At 40.0% G+C, this 25,315-nt stretch overlaps 1 protein-coding gene across 4 annotated transcripts; it reads left to right on the top strand.

Annotated features, from left to right (window-relative positions):
• The first annotated feature begins 1,280 nt into the window (after nucleotides 1-1,280).
• Nucleotides 1,281-25,153, top strand: fam20b (FAM20B glycosaminoglycan xylosylkinase). 4 transcript variants are annotated; one of them, XM_053614318.1, is made up of 10 exons: nucleotides 1,298-1,349; nucleotides 1,436-1,576; nucleotides 9,576-9,692; nucleotides 9,857-10,383; nucleotides 12,331-12,417; nucleotides 12,616-12,725; nucleotides 17,583-17,754; nucleotides 20,806-20,997; nucleotides 21,073-21,132; nucleotides 22,052-25,153. In XM_053614318.1, the coding sequence occupies exons 4-10, from the start codon at nucleotides 10,007-10,009 to the stop codon at nucleotides 22,281-22,283; spliced, it is 1,230 nt and encodes a 409-aa protein (XP_053470293.1). In that variant the 5' UTR covers nucleotides 1,298-1,349; nucleotides 1,436-1,576; nucleotides 9,576-9,692; nucleotides 9,857-10,006; the 3' UTR covers nucleotides 22,284-25,153. The 4 variants fall into 4 exon arrangements, with proteins under 4 accessions (XP_053470294.1, XP_053470292.1, XP_053470295.1 ...); XM_053614319.1 differs by having other exon boundaries at nucleotides 1,281-1,576; nucleotides 9,581-9,692; XM_053614317.1 differs by having other exon boundaries at nucleotides 1,281-1,576.
• Nucleotides 25,154-25,315: the final 162 nt, after the last annotated feature.

Raw genomic sequence — 25,315 nt, 5'->3', positions numbered from 1 at the left:
GTCCTTAATGGTATCTACTAGATATAACATGCCACCAATAGAAGGCAACAAATTATCAACAGGGACCATTATAGTTTCCATTAAAACCAATACAATTCACATTATAATCATTAAATCCATTACAGATTCTATGAGGGTTTCTATTGGTTTTTTGGGCAGGGGTTTTCAGCAGGGAAGTAATTCACTTCTGCTGAGGCCATGGCTTATACTTTATATAAAAAAAATATTTCTACATACATTATCCACATTATTTGTCCTAGTAAGAAATTTTTAAAAAATAGAGTATTGCACCAGCACGTTTGCTGTGCACCTCCGGGGTTGGGGGTTTGATTCCTGCCTCCGGGCTGTCTTCTTGAATGTTCTCTCCATGCTTCAGGAGTTTCCTCTGGGTACTCCAGTTTCTTCCCCCGTCCAAAGACATACGTTGTAGGTTGATTGGCATTTCCAAATTGTCTGTAGTGTGTGTAAATGTGCCCTGTGATGGGTTGCAACCCCGTCCAGGGTGTCCCCCGCTTGCTGTCCCGAGTCTCCTGCACAGGCTCCCCACGATTATGTGTAGGATAAGCGCTACAGAAAATGTATGGATGGATAGAAGGTTAACCCTACTACTATCCCCTAGAAACACTGGAAAATACTGGGGGCTGGACTGCTGGAAAAAGAAGTAATTTTTCATTCAAATTATAACAAACAGCAATTTGTAGCGCACAACCTTATTCAACTCTTCAACCAGACGCTCTGTGGAAATTTCTGGAAAGCTTTCTATCTTCTGTCTAATGTGACTGAGTAAGCAATCTAACTATAACTATGAAGCAAGGACGCACTTACAAAGTGCTGCTTCCAGTCAACATGGGATCCTATAAGCAATATTTCATTATGCTTTTCAGAGATTTTCTTTGAATAATGGCAAAGAAACGATCGTTTACGAATGACAAAAAAACACAACCTTATGTAGGATAAATGGTTCAGATAATGGATGGATGGATCTTTAGCGTTATGTAATTTTGCATGCGCTGTATATATACACCATGCAACGTGTACATCATTCCACAAACTAAGGCACTTTATTTATCTAGACTTCTGGTTGTTAATGCGGAGTTTGGAAATGTTAGATCTGTATCTAACATACGAACACAACAACCTATACAGGGGGAAAACAACTAGCATGGAGTGCTGCAGTAGCAGGTGTTGATCAAGAACGTATTGACAGCGTAGTTGTATAACAGCGCCCTCTGGTGGTCATCAACTCAACACACAACAACAGTGTTACTGAGATGTTAGATGTCTTTTCTAAGGCAGGAAGTGATGATAAAGAAATACAACCCACGAGTAAATCTTGAAAATGAGTAAAAGTAAGATTTAACGTGGGTTAGAGATAAACAGAAAAATATGCGTGTTCATATATTTCCTAATCATTGTACGTGCTCACTTTAAGCAGAAACCTGACGCGTTCCTCGCTTTAATGGTGTGTGTACACACACACACACACACGAGCGCAAGACGGACATGATGAGACGCGTTTGCACAGCGGATCAGTCAACTGCATTAAACCCCAACAGCTTTATTTCTGTATGAAAGGGTGAGTTGTGTTCTCCAAATCTATCCTGGGCTTCACCCATTCTAGTGGCATGTGTGCACCACATCACATGTAGCTAGCTGCATTGCCTTAGTAACACATTAGCTAGTTAGCAGCTTAGCTTAGCTAGCTTTCTTCTACAAAGCCACTATGTTGTCCGCTGCTAAAGGTTAGATAAGTGTTTAGACTAGACTGACAAACCCACATAACAGGAAGGGGAAAACATGGGGCCTGTATTCTGTGTTGTGTTTATTTACCTTCTAACTTGCCTACCTTATGCTAACTAGCTAGCTAGCTAACTACTTTACTTGGCAGTGTAGCTAGCTCATATCTATTTGATGTTTTTCCTGACTGTGGAGAAAGTGTGCTTAAGCAGACGTTTTCATATTTCACTGTCGTTACTTGGTTAATAATATCAATTAAAAAAACTATAACAACAATAAAACAGGCAGGTGGCCGTTAGCTAGATAAAACCTAACACCTGTGATACGGAGTTTTTTGAAATTATTATTATTATTATTTTTATTTATTTATTTATTTATTTATTTAAAAGCTTGTAAATTAACTAATTCTTTTGAAGAGGTCAGCATTTTTGTTCAGAGAGAGATGTGTGTTAGTGTTGGGTAGCTTGTTGGCTATGTGTGTGCACATTCATCATCTATTCATTCACAACATATGCAACACAATATCACTGGCTGTGTTTGTATCCGTCAGTTACACGTTGATATCCGGCTGTGTACACCGGTTACAGCTCTTATCTAGTGAAATAAACGATCCAGTAAATAAATACAGATTAGTTATTAATCTCTGGATGCTAGTGGTTCAGTGGCAGAGGTCAGTGAGCTAATATGTGCTATGAATGAGCGATTGTACAGAGAAGGAAGTCGAGTTCTGCCTGCGTGGAAGCTCCAACACTCATCCTGTTCCAGTCAGGTTCATGTAAAAGACTCTTTTCTGAAGAAAAGAAACTGTAATACTGGGTATTAAAAACTCCTGCTTGTGCTGGATTGAGGTGAGGCACTGTATGCCACCTCAAAAAGCCAAAAAGATCAAGATTAGAAATCCTTTATAGCAGACATTCTCAACCTTTTGTAACTAAAGTTACCCCTCCCCCCTTATTCGAGGAGACTATGTATAATGATTATATATTCTATATAAAATCTATATATGTAATGTGTATATATATATATACACACATACACACACATACATACACACTTAATCTATAATCTGTTTTAGATACATAGGTTTTTTGTGTTTTTGTACTTTTTTAAATTACTTTTCATAACTTTTGATTAAAAAAACTTTTATAAAACTATATAACGGACAGGTATGGAAGATGAATGATCAAAAATGTTTCTGAACACTGTAACTACCTTGAATAAGAGAACTAGGCTGTAATAACGTGGACTATTTCACATGTAAAACATGTATTACATTCGACTTACATTCTAAAAACATTCACATACGAATGATGTAAATTGGGAGGAAGGGCGTGTCTCGTTATCCGTGACATTGTTAAATCTCCGGCTCTCAGCCCTTCACTGAACAGAGCAGACGCAGAGAGAGGTGAAAGTGCAGTGGGAAAGCAAGACCTCGCACTTGCAGGACAGTACTGGTGATATTTGGAAAGTTGTTAAGGTTTGTCCAAAAAGTCGCTGGATTTGTCACTGTTACAAAAATAAAGTCGCTAAAGGGGTCTGAAAAGTCTCTTAAGTTGGGAACACGGGTCTGCACTGACAGCTAGATAAAAGGCAGGCTAAGCTCCGCCTCTCCCCAGCAAAAAGAAAATACAGAGGGAGAGAATGCCGGGTTTTTCATTTATGCACATTCTATTTGAAAAGCAATAAAATACTTATTAAAATATTTCTTGAAAACAATTTGCGCCCCCCTTCAGATCTCTCCACGCCCCCCTGGTTGAGAACCTCTGCTATATAGTGTAAAGATGTGGTACGTTGATAAACTAATTATGCACACCTGATATGCTCGTATTTATCTAATGAAGCCTCAGGGTTGATGAATTTATGCCTCAACACCACCCTGGCACTATGTCAGTAGTGTACATGGAGTGTTTAAATTGGGTTTGCACTGTACTGTCACAGACATCAAAACTTCCTGTGTCGAGCCCCGTGGTGTTAGGAGTAGTGACGTGTCGATCATGAACGATCCGTTCATTTGGAACGGATCTTTAATATGACTCGGGAACAACGAGTTGTCTCGGAGAGCGATTTGTAATAGTTTATTGTATCTATTGTTATCATAGATTATTATTGATTTTATTGATTAATTGTTGTGGCTCTATGTATCACAATATTTTTGTTTAGTATATATTATGAGCACTACCTCTTCTTACACGTTAGGAGGCAGCACCGGTGTAGTAGTATACGGAGCAGGAAGTTTGCGAGTGGGAACCGAACTGCCTCACCACCATGATTGTAAGTGTCTAGAAACGATTCAGAAGCACATCATGCTGAAAATGGCATAACCAGAAACTCTTTCTGGATGAAATAAATTAAAATAAAATCACAATTGTTTTTATCGTCTGTGTAATTAAATTGGTAAGATGACGGGAAGGCACGATCTATCACCAAACAATCTTTCCATGTTAATAACATTGCCGTGAAATACATATGACACTAAATTCAATGTATGAATATTGCAGTGGTTTGATTTGTTGTCATTACAAAATAAATGTATTAAAATGTAATATTTTGTTTGTGTCGGTATCGTCTTGGTAAATATCTCGTATCATGGCTTTAGTGTATCATCTCCTGCCTAGACCGCTGTAATCACACAGGTTTAAAATCATCTTGGATAAAAAGCTGCTTACAAACTTTTTATCAGGAAATAGCTTTCACTGGGGTGGGTGATGACAAAAATATCATATTGCGGTCATAACTGCCAACAGTACAGCAGTATTACATTAAAAAAAGTATAAATAATAATACTTTTGTTTTTCGATTCTTAAAATAGCTTTTTATTCATTTAAAGTAAACTATTTTAAACTGAAAAATATTTCATTATTAAATATATAATTGAATTTTTTAGAAAATTCATTTAAATCTTTTTGGAAATGTAATAAAATTCCATCACAATATTCATTATATCTCAGAAAAGCATATTGTGACAATTTATCACGATGTCGATATATCATCACGTTGCCCAGCCCTAGGCTCTATTTCTTTCTTTGACAGAAACTCCTCGAATAACTCTCTAAAATTTCAGCTGTAGATTATATTCCAATTGCATTAAAGTAATCAGTCAGGATTTAGAGATTTTGCAATCTCAGAAATGAAATCAAGCAAACGCCACAATATTCGGACGAGTTTGAAATTTTTCAGAATTACCGCAGATTTGGGCCAAGACGAATCATGTGACATCATCACAACGCGTATTCAGCCAACGCCCTCTCCGATTCATGTGCATCGAACATGAGTACAGCTAAAAGGACTCAATTACCAACAAACATCACTGTGAAAGACCGTGCGAAACAATTACGTTCAATTTCGCCAATTCAGGTAGTTTTCCATAAAAACAGCACAAAACACTCAACAAGCTGCATCACAAAGTTTGAGCATTTTGAGCAAAAACTATCACAACAACGCTGCGAAATCCTGTAAAGACTGCTTAGGTTAAGTTCATACTACACGACTTTCAACGTGAGCAGATCGCAGAACACTACGTGATTGCTCAGTGGCAGGGGGTCGCACACTATACGATCTGATGATGACTCTGTCACCTGACGACTCTATCTGGTGTCCAAACTACGCTTTGTCACGAAAACACATGCAAGAAGTGACTCAGATACATGATGTGAAAACCGCGCGCGAAACTGGAGTTGTTTATTTGAAGATGGACGTAGGACAGAAACGAGCTTTGCGAGCTGTTTGCGTGATGTTTTGAGCTCCTGCCAAAGTCCAATTAAACTTTGCTCCATGACTTGTGTCCACACTTTTCTTCTTTCTTGTTTCGTCGTCGTCGTCTTCTTTGAATGTTAACAAGTTGTACCGCTTCTCCCCTTTATGCTTCTGCCATAAGTTTAGTGGGTTTCCCATCCTCACGGTGACCTCACCCCAGGCCTTGCTCTCTCATTGGTTGTAGTTCGTCACCACAATCACTACCAGTGATGACACTTTTCACACCACAGGATGTGGAGATGCCCGACAGCTCCAGATATTTATCATGCAAAATGTCTGTGTCATTGAGTAGTTCACACATAACGATCGACTGCCGATTGCTCAAAGGGTTTTTGTCGGCGACTTGCAAATCGGGTCTAAAATCGTGTAGTGTGAACTAGGCTTTACATGTTAAATGGTTCAGATATTTGAAGCTAGGCTTTTGTGATATAATGATTTTATTGTCACTGCACAATATTATACCACAACGAAATCCAGTGATGCTTACTCTGATTATATTGTATTAGCAGACCCGGCGGTCTTTACGCATTTTGCACAGGAGCTTTGCAGTTTAACTTCGAAGTACGCTAGTATGAGTTATCACTTAAAAATACACCCAGGTGAAAGAGTAGACCTGTAAATCTGGAATGATTTACGCAGATGTTTTGAATTCTCAGACGTTAACTAACACCGCCGGGAATCCCCGCCCTACAATGAGTCGTAGCACATTACGCAATCCGCAGTTTTTTTTTGAAAATGTCGACCATTTGGACTTGGTTCATATATAAAAGGATTATGTAATATAATCCTTTGATAAATACCAACTGTGTTGTTTTTCACTGTTTACTGCACATTATTGAAGAATTACCTAAAAATCCACCATCCGTCTGAGTTTTAGCAATTGCCATTGCCAGCAAGCAGTTCCTGACTACAGAGCTGGTAATATTATAATGGCCTCCCCTATTTTTCTTCAACCTGAAATAGTGGAAATGCCCATTTCATGAACAGATATTCTTTGTGCTTTGGATCATTCTCAGCACACAAGTGACACTGACATGATCGTGTTGTGGTAGTTTGGCATTGGTCCGAGTGTAACAGGTAGACCAGCATTGCTGGGATTTTTTTTTAACCACCTACTGGGTTGGGTCTACCAACTAATAATAGCCAGAATTTCTGTGGACATGATTATGGGCTAGAGGACGATTTAAAGCATAATGTGCCTTATTATTACTACTACAATGTGCACTAATAAGGTAGGTGTGTCTCATAAAGTAATCAGGAAGTGTACACACTCCTGATGCATGCATATCATATTTCACACGCTCACACAGCTGTGCTGTGTATTTAGTCAGTGACGATCTGTTTCCACCAATGGAGGAAACTTCTGTTGGCTGACAGCAATTGTTTATAACTAAAGCTACACCTACAGTTGAAACCAAAAGTTTACATACAGCTCGGGTAAAGACTGTCAAACTGAATTGTTGACAATTGTGTTAAGTCATTTAGAGTATCTAACTTTATTTCCATAAGAGGTCATTTTAAAATAGTAGAGATTTATTTCAGCTTTTATTCACTATATTAGATTTTCTGCGGACTATAAGTTTCCATACACTTTTTGTTAGTGTTTGGTGGCGTTGACTTTTAATTGCTTCAACTTGAATCAGACACTTGGTGTAGCCTTCCACAAGCTTTTCACAGTACTATGCCAGATTTTTGCCCGTTCCACCAGACAGAACTCAGTCAGGTTTGTCGGCCTACTTGCTCAGACAAGCTTTTTCAGTCAGTCCACATATTTTCTCTGAGATTCAGGTCAGGCCTTTGTGATGGCCACTCCAATTCTTTTGTGTTTTGAAGCCATTTTGGAGGTATGCTTACGATCATTGTGTTGCTGGAAGACCCAGTTGAGACCAAGTTTTACATTTCTGGTTGATGTCCTGAGGTTTTAAAAAATATATATATTTTCTTGATAATCCACCTTTCTTCCTCATGATGTTATCTATTTTTGGAAGTGTACCAGCTGCTTTTCCAGGAAAACACCCCACATCATGATGGTGCCACCTGCATGCTTCCAATCAGAAGTTTCTAAAAGTCATTAAATGAATTTCTGGAGTCTTCCAGACTGTTTAAAGAGACAGTCAGTGTGTTGTATGTAAACTTTTGATCCACTGATATTCTTATATCTGGAAAAAAAAAAAGAATCTGTTGATAATTGATTGTTTTAAAATGACCACTGATATGGACAATGATGTGAACAAAGTAGATGTCCTGATTGACCTGCCAAAAGTAATGTATGATAACATGAAACATGTTTCGTTGCTTCATGTTGCTCAGAAATTAAATTGTCTATAATAGCGTTATAATAATTCTATAATCGAAATGAAATTTTCTATAATAATCTCTGTAATTTAGTCTTCCATTGAAGTGGCTGTACCATAAAACTTGACTGGCATATTCTAGGTAGTTTACCTCATCTGTATAGCAATTACGTCAGTTTGGCAATTCCCAGACATGTCATGACCAAAATAATGGCAAAAAGACAATCCCTTCATTAGAAAAGGTAAAGGAACAGTACGTGCAGTTTGCACAAAACAACATGTAGAGATCATTATCATGCCATGTTGACTTTACACACTCCACCCAACTTCTTGTAGATGTGGAATAAACTCACATGAGACACAGAAGTTTAAACACAAGGGCAGTGTCTGATCGCCCTTATGCAAATATTAATATCCAGATATACACTGATCAGCCATAACTTTAAAACTATTGACAGGTGAAGTAAATAACATTGATTATCTTGTTACAATGGCACCTGTCAAGGGGTGGGATATAGTAGGCAGCAAATGAACAGTCGGTTCTCGAAGTTGATGTGCTGGAAGCAGGAAATATGGGCAAGTGTAAGGATCTGAGTGACTTTGACATAGGGCCAAATGGTGATGACTAGACGACTGGGTCAGAACATCTCCAAAACAGCAGGTCTTGTGGGCTGGTTTCTGGTATGCAGTTGTTAGTACTTACCAAAAGTGGTTAAAAGAAGGACACCCGGTGAACCAGCGACAGGATCTAGCTAGCCCGTCTGGTCCGATCCCACAGAAGAGCTACTGTAGCACAAATTGCTGAAAAAGTTAATGCTGGCTATGATGGAAAAGTGTAAGAACACAGTACATCGCAGCTTGCCGTGTATGGGGCAGTGTAGCTGCAGGTCGGTCAGAGTGCCCATGCTGACCCCTGTACACCACCGAAAGCACCTACAATGGGCACTTTGGCATCAGAACTGGATCAGGGAGAATGGAAGAAGGTGGCCTGGTCTGATGAATCATGTTTTCTTTTACATCATGTGGACAGGCCAGTGCTGCTTGCTGATGTAAGATCTGTTTATTACAGGTGGTCGAGCAGAATGGCCGGTTCAACTGTGTTTGCAGTTATAAACTGTTTGAGCACATCCACTACGAGGACAAAGAGCACCATGTGTTTGGCCTTACCACATGATGCTCAAGTTCAAGTGGTTTTATTGTCATTTCAACCATATACAGCTGGTATAATACACAGTGAAATGAAACAATGTTCCTCCACGATCATAGTGCTACATAAAACAACACACTAACCACATGAGACGACACAGGACTAAATAAGATCTGCACATTTCTACATAAAGTGCACGTGCAAACGTGTGCTAAAAACACAGGACAGTACAATACTACTAAAACAGGACAATGGGCACAGTAAGTGACAGTGTAGCCACGAACAGTATACCGTTTTAGTGTGGAAGTGTCTGATATAACAGGTAGTGCAGAAGATAGGTGCCACAAATTATATTCCTTCCTACCACTACCTTGAGGTCTATAATAATTGCACCTGATTGGGTGGTTTAAATTCAATAGTTTTAAATAGTCTTAACAACCAACATGAAAAAATACTGTGATAATACCATGGATTGTGACTTCCAGCCTGAAAAAAATTGTGATATATATATTTTAAACCTCCAGCCGCTTGGTTGTATCCTTGCTGGTGTGATCGACATTAGGCCTGGGGGTGTGGGCTTTTTTTTTTGGTATTTCAGTGGTGATATGAGTAAAATCCACTCCTATGTGTGACCTTTGTTTTAGAGCAGACAAAAAGTGAGCAAGATAGAGGCATCAGTCACATACTATCAAATGAAGAACCTTTTCCCAGCCCTCCATCCTGTATCATAAAAACAGAAGAAAACAAATATTCTAAAACAGGTATTCATTTTTCTTTTACTTAATGAAGCATGACACATCAAAGTTCTTGTAGCAACAAAAATCCATGTCTGTACTAACTTTTCTGGTGTAATGTATGTATATGTCAATATCACTGTTGTGCAATGAAAAGGCTATAATCTATCTCTTTTTCCTTTCTTCCCCAGCCTTTCCCTTTCACTTAACTTTGCCTGTCCTAATCGCCTCCCACTTGCCCCCTCCTTTTCCTCTGTGACTGTTCCCTCTGGTGGTGTACAGTAGTCAGGCCCTGTCATGCTCAGGGCGTGACCCCTTGGGTTTCCTTCTCCTCCTCCATCATGAAGTTGAAGCAGCGTGTGGTGGTGCTGTGCGGTGTGCTGCTGCTGCTGGGCCTGGCCAAGCTCTTCCTGCTGGATGGAGGCGAAGGCTCAGCTGCCAGCCGCCGTGACCTGCGTGCCTTCCGGAAGATGGAGGCAAGCCTAGCTCTGGCCAAGAATGCCCGCCTCACACACACGTTGCAGTCACCTTGGGAGGTGGCAGCACAGTGGGTGGGGCCACGCGAGGTCTACCCAGACGAGACACCTGAGCTGGCCGCTGTGCTCAGCGCCCTGGTCACCGCCCGTATCCAAAGGGCCGACGTCGGCTACAAAGGCACCCAACTGAAAGCACTTCTGGTGCTGGACGGAGGACAGAAGGTGGTGTTCAAGCCCAAGAGGTAAGCAGATGAAGGACGAGTAGGCATGTGCCATAACATTGTTTTAATATCAAGAGTTATATTACTCTTGATCACGGTTTCCAATATTACTGAAACTTTGTATTTAAAGCATCTCAATGTTTACCTGTAGGTTTCATTTGTTTAACCAATCATGAATGACAAGCTTCACCCTCGAGCAACATTTATAACTGTTTATAACTAAGAATACACTTAAAGAAAACACTTTATTAGGAACACTATACTAATACTGGGTAGGGGGCTCTCTGCTCTCAAAACAGCTTCAATTCTTCATGCTGTGGATTCCAGAAGATATTGGAAACATTCCTTTGAGATTCTGGTCCATGTTGACATGATTGCATCACAAAGTGCCTGCAGATTTTTCAGCTGCACTTTCATACTGTGAATATCCCATTCTACCACATCCCAAAGCTGTTCTACTGGATTCAGATCCGGTGACTGGGAAGGCCACTGAAGAACTCTGAACTCATTGTCATGATTATGAAACCAGTTTGAGACAAGTTTTGCTTTGTGACATGGTGCATTATCATGCTGGAAGTAGCCATTAGAAGATGAGTAAGCTGTGATCATGAAGGGATGCACATGATTCAGGAAAAATACTCAAATAGACTGTGGCATTCAAGTGATAATTGATTGGTATTAATGGGCCCAAAGTGTGCCAAGAAAACATTCCCCACACCAACACACCACCTCCACCAGCCTGGACTGTTGACACAAGGCAGGTTGGGTTCATAGATTCATGCTGTTGGTGCCAAATTCTGACCCTACCATCTGTGTGCCTCAGCAGAAATCGATATTCATCAGATCAGGCTACATTTTTTCAGTCTGTAGCTGTACAGTTTTGGTGAGTTTGTACCCACTGCAGCCTCAGCTTTCTGTTCTTGGCTGATAGAATTGAAACCCGACGTGGTCTTCTGCTGTTGTAGCCCATCTTCCTCAAGTTTCGACGTGTCATGCATTCTGAGATGCCTTTCTGCTCACCACAATTGTACAGAGTGGGTATCTCCGCTACTGTAGCCTTTCTATAAGCTCGAACCAGTTTGGCCATTTTCCATTGAACTCTCTCATGAACAACAAGGCATTTCTTTCTGCAGGACTGCCGCTCACTGGGTGTTTTTTCTTTATTACACCATTCTGAGTAAACTCTAGAGACAATTGAAAATCCCAGGAGATCAGCCTTCATAGAAATATTTAAAAAAGCCCATCTGGCACCAACAATCATACCACCGTAAAAATCACTGAGATCATATTTTATCCCCATTCTGATGGTTGATGTGAACGTTACCCAAAGCTGCTGGCCCATATCTATATGATTTGCTGATTAGATAATTTCATGAATTAGTAGGTGTACAGGTGTTCCTAATAAAGTGCTCTGTGAGTGTCAAATGGGAATAATCCTCTTAATCTTAACAATCCAAATTATATACTAATAATCTGCTTTTCTGGCATGGAACATTCATTTGTGTTTTCATTCAGTGGTTTATTAAAGATAAGATGGAAATCTCTATAGTGACCTGTATAGTGGCAATGCGTGTTTCTAATATAAAAAAAGTTCATTAGACCAATGAGATTTTAGTCTTATGGCAAAACCTGCTATAACAACCAGTATTTGAACAGAACATCAATTTAACAAACCATGTTATATAGTTAGATTGATATTAATCAAATTATAGTGGTTTGCACGTTTGATGAGTGTTAACACATCAACTTTCAGATCTGCACTTCAAAACTGATGGTGTTTACCGCTGTAATGTTGCAATGCAAATGAATGTAACGAGTGTCAAAAAGCTTCTCTGTTCATTAAATGTTTTTGGAATTTGAGCTTGAGCTTTCTGTTTGTTCAATTCATAAACATTGATGTCATTTCAAAATTGCATTGCTTTGTATATAGTTCTATAGTACTTTAATGCCGATGTCTCCCTTTCACAGGTACAACAGAGATTATGTGGTTGAAGGAGAGCCCTATGCAGGCTATGACAGACATAATGCAGAGATCGCTGCCTTTCACCTAGATAGGTAAGACTCCCACATAGGCAAATGAAATACAAAATATACTGCACTAATATAACTTTTATTATAACAACATTCATATGGTCAGTGAAACAAAAGCAGGAACAGGAGGAGATGCGGGACAGATAAAATTAGCTTGTTTAAGAGATTTAATTACTAGAGTTTACACAGATGCTACATGGACGGTCTCTTCCTCCTTTACAGGATCCTGGGCTTTAGGAGAGCACCTCTAGTGGTGGGGCGATTTGTGAACCTGCGCACAGAGATAAAGCCAGTTGCCACAGAGCAGCTATTGAGCACGTTCCTCATGCACGGTCAGTCTTTCTCCTCTCTGTCAGATTCATCTGAGGAAGTGTGTTCATTTCTTATCCAAATGCAGCCACCAAAACATAAAATCTCTAAACGAACAAACAAAAGAAATCAATACTTCAGGCTCAGTGTTAATAAATAATGAGGCAGTAAAATTATTAATATGATGTGTGGGATATGGTGTGTAAACTAGCACTGTATGGGTGTTCGGATACAGTCAGGGACTACTGGGACTAAATATCTTGAGCAAAATCCACAAAAAATGAAGTGGCTGAGAAAATGCATAGAATGTTAGGGTGAACCTGTAGAGCATTTGTTATAAATAATAAATACAAAATGTAATATACTGTATGTACTGACTGGACAACCTGAATTATTCACACAAACACATTGGTAATAATACTGTTTTAGTTTTAGTATTTATTTGCTATTATTTTTAAATCACAGTGTTTTAGGTGGCCACAAAATTTCTTGGAAAATCACATGCTCCTGACTGAATGCGTAAGCACACCATCCTGCAATTTCTGATGCTCAGAATGCAAAAGAATGCTTTTATATTACTTTGTGTATAGGGACTCCATCAACCAAAGAAACAAGAAACCAACCGACACATTCAAAGTTTGCTTACACTATTTAAAGGCAGCGTTTGCTTACGGCCATACCACTCCGACAACGCTGATCTCGGAAGTAAAGCCGAGTCGCACCTAGTTAGTACTCGGATGGGAGACTGCCTGGGAATACCAGGTGCTGTAAGCTTTTCATGTAGGTCTGCCGAACATATTGAGTGTGTGCACTAGGGGGCAGTGTCGCATGTTTCAAACCAGAATGTACAAGGAGAAAAAAAATTGAAGCGGCTTGATTTTTCACTCCTGGTTTTCAGTACTGTATGTGATGAAGTTTACACTGTTTTTGAGAACCATTTGTGGTGATTTATTGTTTTACACTGAAATTTGTCTTGTGTTGTTTTCCATTTCTTATGCACCTCCTGTTCTTCCAAATATTCACTGTTACATATTGTTGTTCTTGTAATGTTTTAAAGATGAGCCGCATTAGTGCTTGTAACGCTCCATCTATTCTGTCTTCTGTTCCTCAAACTGCTCTGTTTTTCTTTAGAATTATAATAGTTTGGGTTATATCACAACCTTACTGAAAACACTTCCTACACTTTCGCAAGCTACTGTATACACTTCCCAATTCAATGTGCACCATCACACACTCGTAGTTCACGTGGTTTCCCCTTTGAGCCACTGCAACCATGCTGGGTAATGTAAACCTGCTTCTCTGTCTCGAGATGGATATCTTTATGTGCATTTTTTCTTTCTTTCTTTCTTTTTTTTTTTTTTTTTTTTTTTTTTTTTGCAGAAGTATGAGTATGATTCAGCCCAGAGATGGTGGGTTGAGGTCATGGTTGTTCCACTGGAGTTTTGCAAGGGGGTTCTTGTGTGCTTGTACACAATGGATCTAAACAGCAGCTGTGTATGATCAGCTGCCTGCAGTCAGACCCCGGGCAAACCACAAGGCCTCAGAGTGCATTCAACACCTGTCTGGCAGTCCCAGGCATCCTCGCCCTTGCACTTTTCTCCCAGTCTATTGCAGTTTTACGTCTTTACGTTTTCTTAGCACGTTTAACTTATTTGGAGGAGCTTTTAGTCCTTTTAGAGCCCTCTACTGCTTATGAGGTAAATTACAGTTGCAATGGACATCCTTTTCCCTTGGCCCACAAATAACCCTAGCCCCTACGTTGAAACTACATATACCTTATGCAGTAGATTTCAACAGTCCTTACTGGAGTTTTCTTAGCTCTACTAATGTATATGTGGTGTGCTTTACTGGACATACATAGACCTTAATCAAGTTTTCAGAATCTTCATGTTGATTCTAGACCAAAAAAAAAAAAAAAACCCACATTGCTTTGTAGAACTAAGTTTTTTTTCCTAGAGGTATTGTTTGAGGTTTATGAACTGCTTTGTCATGAACTGAGGGATTTTTTTCTGCCCTTTTCATCTCTAAACAGCTTTCGCTTGCAATACAACCCTCCAGTTGCTATGGAAAGCATCTCAGATAAAATTGGTATTGTACATAGAAGATGCATACTAAAGAGTACATTGCTTCAGTTTACTCGATCATGAGCACCCAGAAGAAATTAAATCAACTTTGAAAACAATATTCCTTCACTGCTTTACTGGTCTCTGACCAGCGAGAGAACATAAGCCTGTTTCAGACAGGCTGACTGGGATAAATGTGGAGAAAGAGAGTGACTGTGAATCATTATTGACAGCATGACTTGGCCTGACGAGCATCAACAACAACAAAATTTCTGTCCTCTGAATTGCAGAACTAGGCTCGATGCAGTGAATCTGCATGAATTCAAGACTTTTCTTAGCCAAGGGGAAGTCAAAAGGGCCTGAACAAGAGCATTGCCAAGTGTCTAGACAAGTCAGTTAAAACTTAACCCCCAGTGTATAATTAACGTATTAAAGGAATTATGTAGTAATTCAATCTGGCGTTTGGGGGCTAAAAGCTTGCGTACATTCATTTATTCGTCTTCAGTAACTGTTTTGGCTTGGTCACTTTGGCAGCGGATCCAGAGTCTATCCTAGGAACATGGCTGTGTGAGGCCAGTCCATCACAGGGAACAATGCACGCACAGACCCTACACACACCCATGGGCAATTTCAAAATCGTAGCCAGTCCACCTGCAAGCATGTTTTTGGGATGTGGGAGGAAGCCGGACGAAACCCACAGAGAACATGTAAATCTCAGTGCTCAGGACTGAACTGGGGACCCTGAAGCTGTGGCAGAATGCAGAAAGCATTATTCTTTTCACTGTCCAAATAATATGTAGCCAGAAAACAGGAATTAAACATCTCTAATCATTTTGCATTGCTTGTAGTGAAACCATGTAGAACAGACATTCATTAAGCAGGAGAGCAGGGCCTAAAGAAGCCCATTTTTGTTATATCTAGATCTCCATTTTCCAAATTGCATAACTGTTGGGCACTCACTTGAAAAGTAGACATTGCTTGGCCAAGAGACCGTGATGAGGAAAGACCACTGTTGAAGTGTCTAGACCAGGGGTAGGCAATCTTATCTGGAAAGGGCCGGTGTGGCTGCAGGTTTTCATTCCAACCAAGCAGAAGCCACACGTGAATCTATTGAAAGACAAGATCAACTGATTAAACTGGTGGAATCAGGTGTGCCTCCTGCTTGGTTGGAATGAAAACGTGCACCCACACTGGCCCTTTCCGGATAAGATTTCCCACCCCTGCTCTAGACAAAGCAAAATAAGTGCTAATTTTACTCATGTGAACGTGTAATCGCAAGCACGTCAAGACATGTGAAGAGCACAGGTGCTCTCATAGGTGCTGCCTACATACTTTCACATAACGGTCACGGAGTCTTATGAACCAAACCAGAAAAGGGAAAGGAAAAAAAGAGCAGCTTCTGAGGACAAAAACAATGGAAAGTTCCCTGTTTCACTGTAGGAATAATAAATAGAAGCCAACATGAGTGTAACTTTTGTTTTGAAAAATTCTGGGGAAAACACAAATCTTGCATGGTTAATTATAAACCACGTCAGCTCTCGAATTTCACCGAGATGTTTTTCAAAAGTGTTTTCAACCGTCTGTATTAATTAGTATCAAACGGTTCATATATTGAAGCTGTGTATTGTATATTGTGTTAAATCCACAGTTTTGGATTGCTTTCTAATCTGGAAGATGCTTTAGACTTTTTCTCCAGTAAGGCGTGTTTTCTTTTAAGCCCATTTTGATATTGTAACCAGAAAGCAGCGGCAACCGCAAAACAAAATTTCCTTCCTCTGAATTGCGGAACTACACTAGCTGTAAGGAGGATGGAAGTCAAGTCATGTTTTAACTAGGAGGGAAGAGCATGAACAAAAAGCATTGTCTACAAAGTTGAATGAGTGAATCTTGATCACTGATGATCTGTCTGAAAGAAGGGTGCTAGACTGTATTTACGCTTTCCTCCCATTTACCACTAGTGTCTTACAGGGAATTATGTAGAAATTTATTCTGGCAGTGGGGTTAAAAGCACGTATTCGGTCATTCATTCATTTATTGATCATCGAAAACTGTTTTTATCCTGGTCAGTGCATACATGCATAGCCTGTCCACTTAGCAGCATCAGCTGGTTCATGTATTTTTAATTTTGATTTATTTCCCCCCACCATATATTTGTTTATGTATCTTTTAGAGTTGCTACACTGTACGCTGGAAGTCTTTACTTTAGAAGAAAAAGAAAATCGTGTGCAGGCTGAATTGTTTACACTCTGTGTGTTTGGAACTGTATTGCCCTGAAACACCTCATAAAATCACAGATAACGCTCATGATCAACATCCACCACCACAAATCCATGGGCATAGATACATAGTGTCTCGGAGGACAGTATGCGAGTCCTTCAGTGCACCTTTGCTTGCCACACTTACCCATAAACCCCCTCTCTGCGTTCCGATGCAGATTCGCAAACCGAATTCAACGCAGAAAGTATAAATCAGCTCCAAGTGTGTTAGTGTTAGTTGAGACTAATTAGTGATCTTTCTGTTTCTCTGAGGGTGTTGGAACACGTTCAAACGTTTTGCACTAGTACAATGGCTATGTAGTAATTCAGTCAGTGCAGTGGGATTTTAAAAAAAGTCAATATGATGTTTTTTCCTAAACATCCCCAATTATAGCAGTAGATTTAGAGCACTTTGATGTACTATGATGCACCTTGATAACTAATATTTAATTCATTTGATTTCAACTTTTTCACCATAGGAATGCATAAACGTTGCCTGTGTTATAATTGCATTGATTAATGCTAGCTGTGATTGATATTTGTCTCTTGTGTGTGCCTGTAGGGAATAATACCTGCTTCTATGGGAAGTGTTACTACTGCCGGGAGAGTGAGCCTGCATGTGCTGAGGGTGACATAATGGAGGGATCAGTGACACTCTGGCTCCCTGACGTCTGGCCACTGCAGAAACACAGACATCCATGGGGACGCACATATAGAGAGGGCAAACTCGCCAGGTACACACACAAGTCATTATTTGGCTATTATAGAAAAAGAAAAAAATCCTTTTTTAGGGGGGGTTAGTTAGTTGCGCTCCCCAACATGTAGGATTAATTTTATGGTTGTGAGTATTTACTCACAGAGTTTTTGTAAAGTGCCATGAAATCTGGTGGCAGTCCAAAAATAGTGAGAGTCACAATGCAAGCAGACAAAATTAAACCAGGATAATCTATAATAATGAAACTGGAAACACAAGCGAAGGTCTAAACATGGAAATACCAGACATAAAACAAGAATAAGGCTCAGACTTCACAACAATGGACATTCACAAAGACACAGAAGGGCATGAATAGACCAGCTACTCAGGAAATAATACAAAACAGGACCACACAGCCGCAGCACTATAGGGAGTTAAGCCAGTGACGAGACAGAGGCTTAAGCCAAGACACAAAATCAAACCAAATTGCAGATATGGCTGTATAAACAAAACATTAGAGGAGCTCTAATATATGTGTAGAGAGGGGGAATTTGTAACAGGACCCCTTCCCTTAGCCAGTCCCTCCAGAATTTTGCGGTCACAGAAATTAACGCAAAATCAGGAAACTCCACAATGCTTAAAGGAGCTTGCAATTAAAAACAAACAAACAAAAAAAAACTGCAAGTTGCATCCTGAATTTTACAAAAAGCCGCAGCAGAATCAAGCATTTTGGCCACAACAATCAGAAAAAAAAACTCTGCAAAACGAACTGTGTGGACTGCTTACGGAATGGCTCCCAAAGTGCCAGAAGAGTGTCAAAAACGGGGTTCTGGACAAAATGGCAGATGGACTTGAGGCTAGGATTGTCCAGAAGGAGTAAAATCCTCAGCAAAGGTGGAGGTGTGGAAAAAGTCGCTCACAAAGTGAGGTGGAGTAACGCGACAACCTCAGTGGAGTTAGGAGACAAAGCGACGTCATCCATGGAGTCAGGGTGAGGCGGGATGGAGTGCCGTCCTTGGTAAAGTCCCGGTGAGGCAGATGACAGGAACTCAACACATTACATAGAATCAGCGCTACTCACACAGGGAGCCAGGAAGCATGCAGAGAGGGAGGAAGTCCTGACAGTTTTCAGTTGTTCATGTGATTGAACAGGATTTGCAGTAATCAGGCCTGGTTGTGTCTGGTCCAGCTGAACCCCATTATGAATGCAGTTTCATAGATTTGGGGAATTCATAACCATGGGGCAAATAAATTTTCACACAGGCCCAGTTGATACTGGATAACTTTTTTGCTTCAATAAATAACATCATTTAAAACTGTATTTTGTGTTTACTCAGGTTGCCTTTGTTTTATCTTAGATTTTGTTTTAATTTCTGAAACAATTTAGTATGAAATGTATATCAAAAAGAACTTTCTGCCTTTATGGTGAAATTTTAACCTATAAATTAAAGTGAAAAAACAATAAATCATTTTAGAAAAAAAAAAAAAAAATGTACAATAACCTAGTTGTGCAAGTGTGCACACCCCTAAACTATTACTTAGTTGAAGCACATTTAGATTTTAATCACAACATTTTAATCTTTTAGAGTTTATGGGTAAGAGTCAATCAATTTGGCACTTCTTGTCTTAGCAATATTTTGCCCTTCTTCCTTGCAAAAGCATTCTAACACTGTCCAATTGGCTGGGCATCTCCTGTGCACAGCCCTCTTCAGGTCACCCCACAGATTTGTGATTGGATTTAGATCTGTACTCTGGCTGGTCCATTACAAAACCTTGACCTTGTTCTGGTGAAGCCATTCCTTTGTTGATCTGGAGGTTTGCTTCATGTCGTTGTCATGCTGATAGGTGTTTTAAGTGTTTTAGCAGAAGCTTTATGGTTTTGTGTCAAAATTGACTGGCATTTGGGTTACAAAGCTATTTTACTGGTTTTATTCTCTCCACCCTGATTAAAGCCCAAGTTCCAGTTGAAGAAAAACAGCCCCAAATCTTTATGCTGCCACCACCATGTGCTGGGTTTTGGGTTTTTTTTGGGTGGGGGGGTAACCATAACACATTATTCCACATGGTTTTGGGAGATTGGATGTATTATTTAATGTATTTTTTTGGTTTAAAAAAAGGCTTCTGTCTTGCCACCCTACCCCATAGCCCAGGGATATGACGAATTCGGGAGATTGCTGTCACATGTAGGGAGCATCAGTACTTGCCAGAAATTGCTGCAATTCTTGTAATGTTGCTGTAGGCCTCTTGGCAGCCTCCCTGACAGGTTCTCATCAATTTTAGAGGGACGTCCTGTTCTTAGTAGTGTCACTATCATACCATATTTTCTCCACTTGTTGATTATTGTCTTTACAGTGTTCCATGGTATATCCAATGCCTTAGAATTTTTTTGTAATCCTCTCCTGATTGATATTTTTCAACAATGAGATCCCGTACCTGCTTTGTAACCTCTTTGTGACTTTTCCAGTTGGATGTTACCAAGAGGGATTTCAGTAAAATCCTATAGGAACAGCTGTACTTGGGGTAATCCGTCACTTTAATTGATGGCAGGTGTACACTAATTAGTATTTAACATGAGTTTGAATGTTATTGGTTGATTGGCTCTGAACACTGCCACATTCCCAATTATATAAGGGTGTGCACACTTATGCAAGATGGACATTGGAAGATTTTTGTTTTTCTTCCCCCCAATAATGTTTCTGGGTGTTTGCCACTTGTTAATTATATGTTGCAATTTCACAATAAAGGTGAAAAAGGTTTTTACATGATTTAACTTGTTTTTTTTCCACAAAAACCTGCCATTTTAACAGGGGTGTGTAGACTTTTTATATCCACTGTGCATCTTACATTTTTCTTAAAAAAAAAAAAAAAAACCCAAAACAAAGAAAAAAAAAAAACCTACCCCTAAGTGTGGACACGATGCATGAAAGGGTTAAATAGGCGAGTTCTTTTTAAATGAAGATAACTTGTCAATGTCTTCCTTTGGGGATGATGATGCTACTGCTGATGTGCCATTAGTCATGTCTAGTTCACCCATGTATCATGTGTTTTATCTGAATTTAAATTCATGTATTTGATTTTGTGTTTGCGTTAGGTGGGAGTATGATGAGAGTTACTGTGAAGCAGTGAAGAAGATGCCTCCGTACGATGCCGGGCCACGCCTCTTGGACGTGATTGACACGTCTGTTTTTGATTACCTAATTGGCAACGCAGATCGGCATCACTATGAGAGTTTCCAAGACGACGGCGGAGCCAGCATGCTCATTCTACTGGACAATGCTAAAAGGTGATGAGAGAAGGACAGAAGTTAGATGATAAGCTTGTGAAGAACTTGAAATAAATGTGTGTTCTTGGTTTGCAGTTTTGGGAACCCAGCTTTAGATGAAAGAAGCATTCTGGCTCCTCTCTATCAGTGCTGCATGTGAGTGTCGAAATATACACCTTTTTATTATCGGTATGAATGCAGATGCAATTTTTTTTTTTTAATGCTGTGAATACCTAAACTAATCATTAAAAATGAAAGTTTCTGACTCAACCATGAAGTTCCAGTCTTAGTGTAGACCGTTTGGCAAAATTTTTTTTTAAAGGTCCTAGTGTCTCTTCATTGACACCAAAACATTTTAACAGCCCAATAATATTAAGTGTGGATTGTATGGGTCACGCTTTGAATTATGTTGTAATCTGGAAATTTACTGTAACACATGTCTGCATGTGTTTGTTCTAGATCACCCCACGAGCATAGCAAAGCAGTGTTTCTATAGAGTTTTAGAAAGGAAATAAGATCAAGTTTATTAAGAGAGCTGATTAAAAAGTATTTGTAAAAATGACTATGGTCAAGTAGCAGTGTAGTTAATGAGGTCGCTGGGCTTCTGATTATGACTCAGAATATTAGGCTTCCAGGAAGTATGCAAGTGAATTGCAGCAAACAGGACATAAGAGTTGCCTTCATTTCTGGCTTACTTTTGAAAAAGTCATTTCATGACTGGACCTATTTGTACCTGCCCACTCTTCTGGTTTCTGTGTGCGTGCTCAGGCATGTGATTTTGTGTGTGCTAGGAAAAGATAGAGAAACGATTGCGAAGAATCAGGATACAGGGTTTCCTCAGCAGGATTTTTTTTTCCCTTTCTGCTTTCTTCTCTTCTTTTAATTCGCACATCTCTCTTTATTTCCTACAAATTAATGAATGTCAACCAATGTACTGGTGCAATTTGCAAGTGCTGCATCTACTTTCCTCTCACAATGACTTTCAATCTGGTTTCTTTCACTCACTTTCTCTTGCTCCTACTCACTGCTTTTCTGTTTCTTGCTCACGCTGTCAATTTCTCTGTCCCTCTCTCAGGGTACGTGTGTCCACCTGGAATCGATTGAACCTGCTGAAGGGTGGAGCTCTGAGTTCAGCGATGCGTCAGGCTATGGCCCACGACCCTGCCTACCCAGTTCTGACTGAGCCTCACCTCGCTGCCCTCGACCGGCGTCTCAGCGGCATCATAGCCAGCATACGCCAGTGCATAGAGATGCAGGGAGCAGAGAGCACACTTATTGAAGACCGCATGAACCTGCCTCATCCCTAAACACATCAGAGGGGGAGGGGGGGGGGTGCTGCCTGTCGGTGCAGACTCATACCATTAGAGGCTCACTTCCTGCATTTGCAGCATTGCAAAGAGAACTTAAAAGCTCTGGGAAGTAACCTCAACCCAAGCAGGAAGTTGTCTCATAACTCATTAACATTGAAGACCCTGTCTTCTCCACAAACCAAAAATGATATTTCCTCAAACTTACACACACACTCTAATCTAATATTTTTCTCTTCCATATTTCCTAAACATGCATCACACATTAGGAGTACATTCACCCACTCCCTTGCAACATTCTTACTTGGCCTTGTAATATATTTCTTTCTATGAATTTCTCTCTCTTGCTGGTTACCAAGTGGCCTGTAACGTTGAACATGCCTGGGCCTGTTTGGGATCAGGGACCTTCCACAGCAGCTTTGGGGGGTGTTCACAGGCCTGGGCTGCCCCGTACTGTGTGTCAAGGGCAGCACCAGTGAAATTTTGTCACTAACCTCACAAAGCATTAACAGACTATCCGGGGAGAGCCTGTCTACAAACAGATTGTACATAAGCAACTATTTAAAGACGATCTTGATAAACAAATGAATGGTTTTAATGTTTTAAAAGATGATATTGAGAGTAACTATGCAGGTTTGCCTGCTTTAAAATGTACAGTATGATTTCTGGACATAAACGGGTAGTGGGTGGAAGAAGCTGCTACTGAAGCTCAAAAATAAGACGGGGAGAATGATCGCATGGAACGCGACGAGAGAGATCTTGACATTTATCCACAAAGCATCACTGTGGCTTCAGGTTTTCATCCAAGGCAAATAGGAGACCTAACAGTGATTTAAAGACCAAGAGCATCTAATTAAACAATGTGAATCTGGTGTCACTCCTTGTTTGGACTGAAAGGCTAGGGCTAGATCAACCATTTCCTGATAAGATTGAGGGTCCCTGCTGTGTGAAGATCTTTTGAACATTAAATCGAATTAAAATTCGGTGGTTTCCTCATTTACAAGATATTTTTACAAGAAAATTTCTACCTCATCGATTTATCAGTTTTCATTAACTGTTTAATAGTTGGTAGAGGTCTTACATGGTCATAATGACTTAAAATAGTATAAGTTGTTTGATGCAGGTGATAATTGAAGTATTTATTATATGAGAACATGACTGTGCTATTTATCTGTCCCACCTAGGGGCAATGGTTAGCATGTTCTACTGGTTCTATATGTTTTCTGTTATGGTTGCTGACCTCATTAAGGCACTTTCACTCAAATTACTGGAAACATATGTCATGTTTTCATTATGTTCATGACTGAGACTGAAACCTGAGAAGGTTAGTTGTTTGGTCTCTAAATATTTCTTATCCGATTATAGGATTTATTCAAACCACTTGGCTGCCCTGAATATCACATAATATCTAGAGCTTGGTCTGTTTTCAAAGCGGGCTATGGAATTTCCAAACTGTCTTCCGACAGCGAATCATCTCCTTACTTTGCCCCTCAGTCATCTCTGAATTGAATCGGCTGCACAAATGACTGAAGCCTCAGCCACGCTTGCTCACTTCTGAACTCTCATATCTGTTTTCCCTCTCACTCCAGATGCGTGTTATGCTGAGAGCAAGATCAGCTGCTGGTAGAGGCATTACATTATGCTTTGAATGGGGTCATTACCGTTCCTGCAGCTTGTGCTGTAAATAGGCATTTCGACTGTAAGAGGGACTGCCCTGTGGCCTCTCTAACCCACTGCTGGTATTTGTGTTTTAGTGTGTCATTCTTTGAGGTGCCATGACCTATACTGTATGTGTTCGTATAAGTCCTGGTTGGAGGAGGTGTTCGTGTGTGTGTGTGAACGTTCAAAATGAGTAAACCTAAACAAACTTGTAGGCTTTCCCGACTTTTAAAAGTGCAGATGGCATTTCATATGCATTATGTTGAATGAATAAGTGTGGCATACAATGCAGCATCATCCTGTATGTAAATTTTGCTAAACTGTCTCTCATACTTCTAGTCCTGGAGAGCGACGGTACAGTTCGCACCTGTCCTGTGTGGGAGGAGTTTAGAATAAATGCAGAAGTCCTCTGAGTTATGGGCATCTGAAAATTATTCATGCTTTTTACTTTCATTTACAAGTAGGATAACGTTTACCAACATTGTATAGCATCTGGATGCCTTTGTCTGACCGTAATTGCTTGTTGTGAAGGGTTTTTGTGTGCTTATGTGTGTGTACCCTCAGTTACCAGAAACACTATTTCCTGCCTTGTAGTGTGTTATGTTTGGCTAGGTGGTCATATCTTGGTGTAAGTATGTGTATTTAAAGTTAGCCTTAGTCAGTGGGGCCACTTATACTTAACATATGCCCCAGAGGAAAACTCTATCCAATAAATCCAGTCATAAATAATTTACATAAATGCATGTGGTTGGAAAAAGCCATGACTGAGGATCTGCTGTGGGAGCCAAGCTGGTTCATGTTCACAAAACTAGTCACTGAACTTTATAAAAATATATTTATTGGCACTGCTACAGTGTATTTTCAAGTACTCTGTTCAACCGACAGACATACTTTGCTCAGTTCGCATCAAGATTCTCTGTTCTTAGGCATCGTGGTTTTGAAGAGGAAATCCATCCACAAACGATTTAACTGCTCCCTGGCTTTTGGTGATGGAATAGCATGTTTACAATGGAATATGGCAGCTAAAGAAGTGCTTTGCTGAGCACATCATCCAAAGCAAACTTCAGAAAGCCCTAAGAACAGTAACAGGATCCATCAAGCAAAGCACATGGTATACACATCACCTGTATTCATTAATACAATTATCCAATCATCCAGTCATGTGACCGCAGCACAGTACACAAAATCCAGCTGATACAGGTCAAGAACATCAGTTAATGTTCACATCATTGGTCGTGGCATGGTTGTTGGTATTTCTAAAAAGTATTTCTAAAACTGCTGATTTTCGAACCAAAGAGTTTACACACAATGTTGCAAGAAACAAAAAAAACCAGCTAGTGAGTGGCAGATGAAAGAGGTCAGAGGAGAATGGC

Source organism: Ictalurus furcatus, chromosome 25 (assembly GCF_023375685.1).
Source record: "Ictalurus furcatus strain D&B chromosome 25, Billie_1.0, whole genome shotgun sequence".
NCBI classification, from domain to species: domain Eukaryota; kingdom Metazoa; phylum Chordata; class Actinopteri; order Siluriformes; family Ictaluridae; genus Ictalurus; species Ictalurus furcatus.
The sequence above is the reverse complement of the archived record's forward strand: the minus strand, read 5'-3'. Positions and strand labels throughout refer to the sequence as shown.

Coding starts and splice junctions, on each gene's coding strand:
- fam20b (XM_053614320.1), top strand. CDS start 10,007: ATGAAGTTGAAGCAGCGTGTGGTGGTGCTGTGCGGTGTGCTGCTGCTG. Junction 20,998..21,072: donor CTACTGGACAATGCTAAAAG/GTGATGAGAGAA, acceptor CTTGGTTTGCAG/TTTTGGGAACCCAGCTTTAG. Junction 21,133..22,051: donor CCTCTCTATCAGTGCTGCAT/GTGAGTGTCGAA, acceptor TCCCTCTCTCAG/GGTACGTGTGTCCACCTGGA.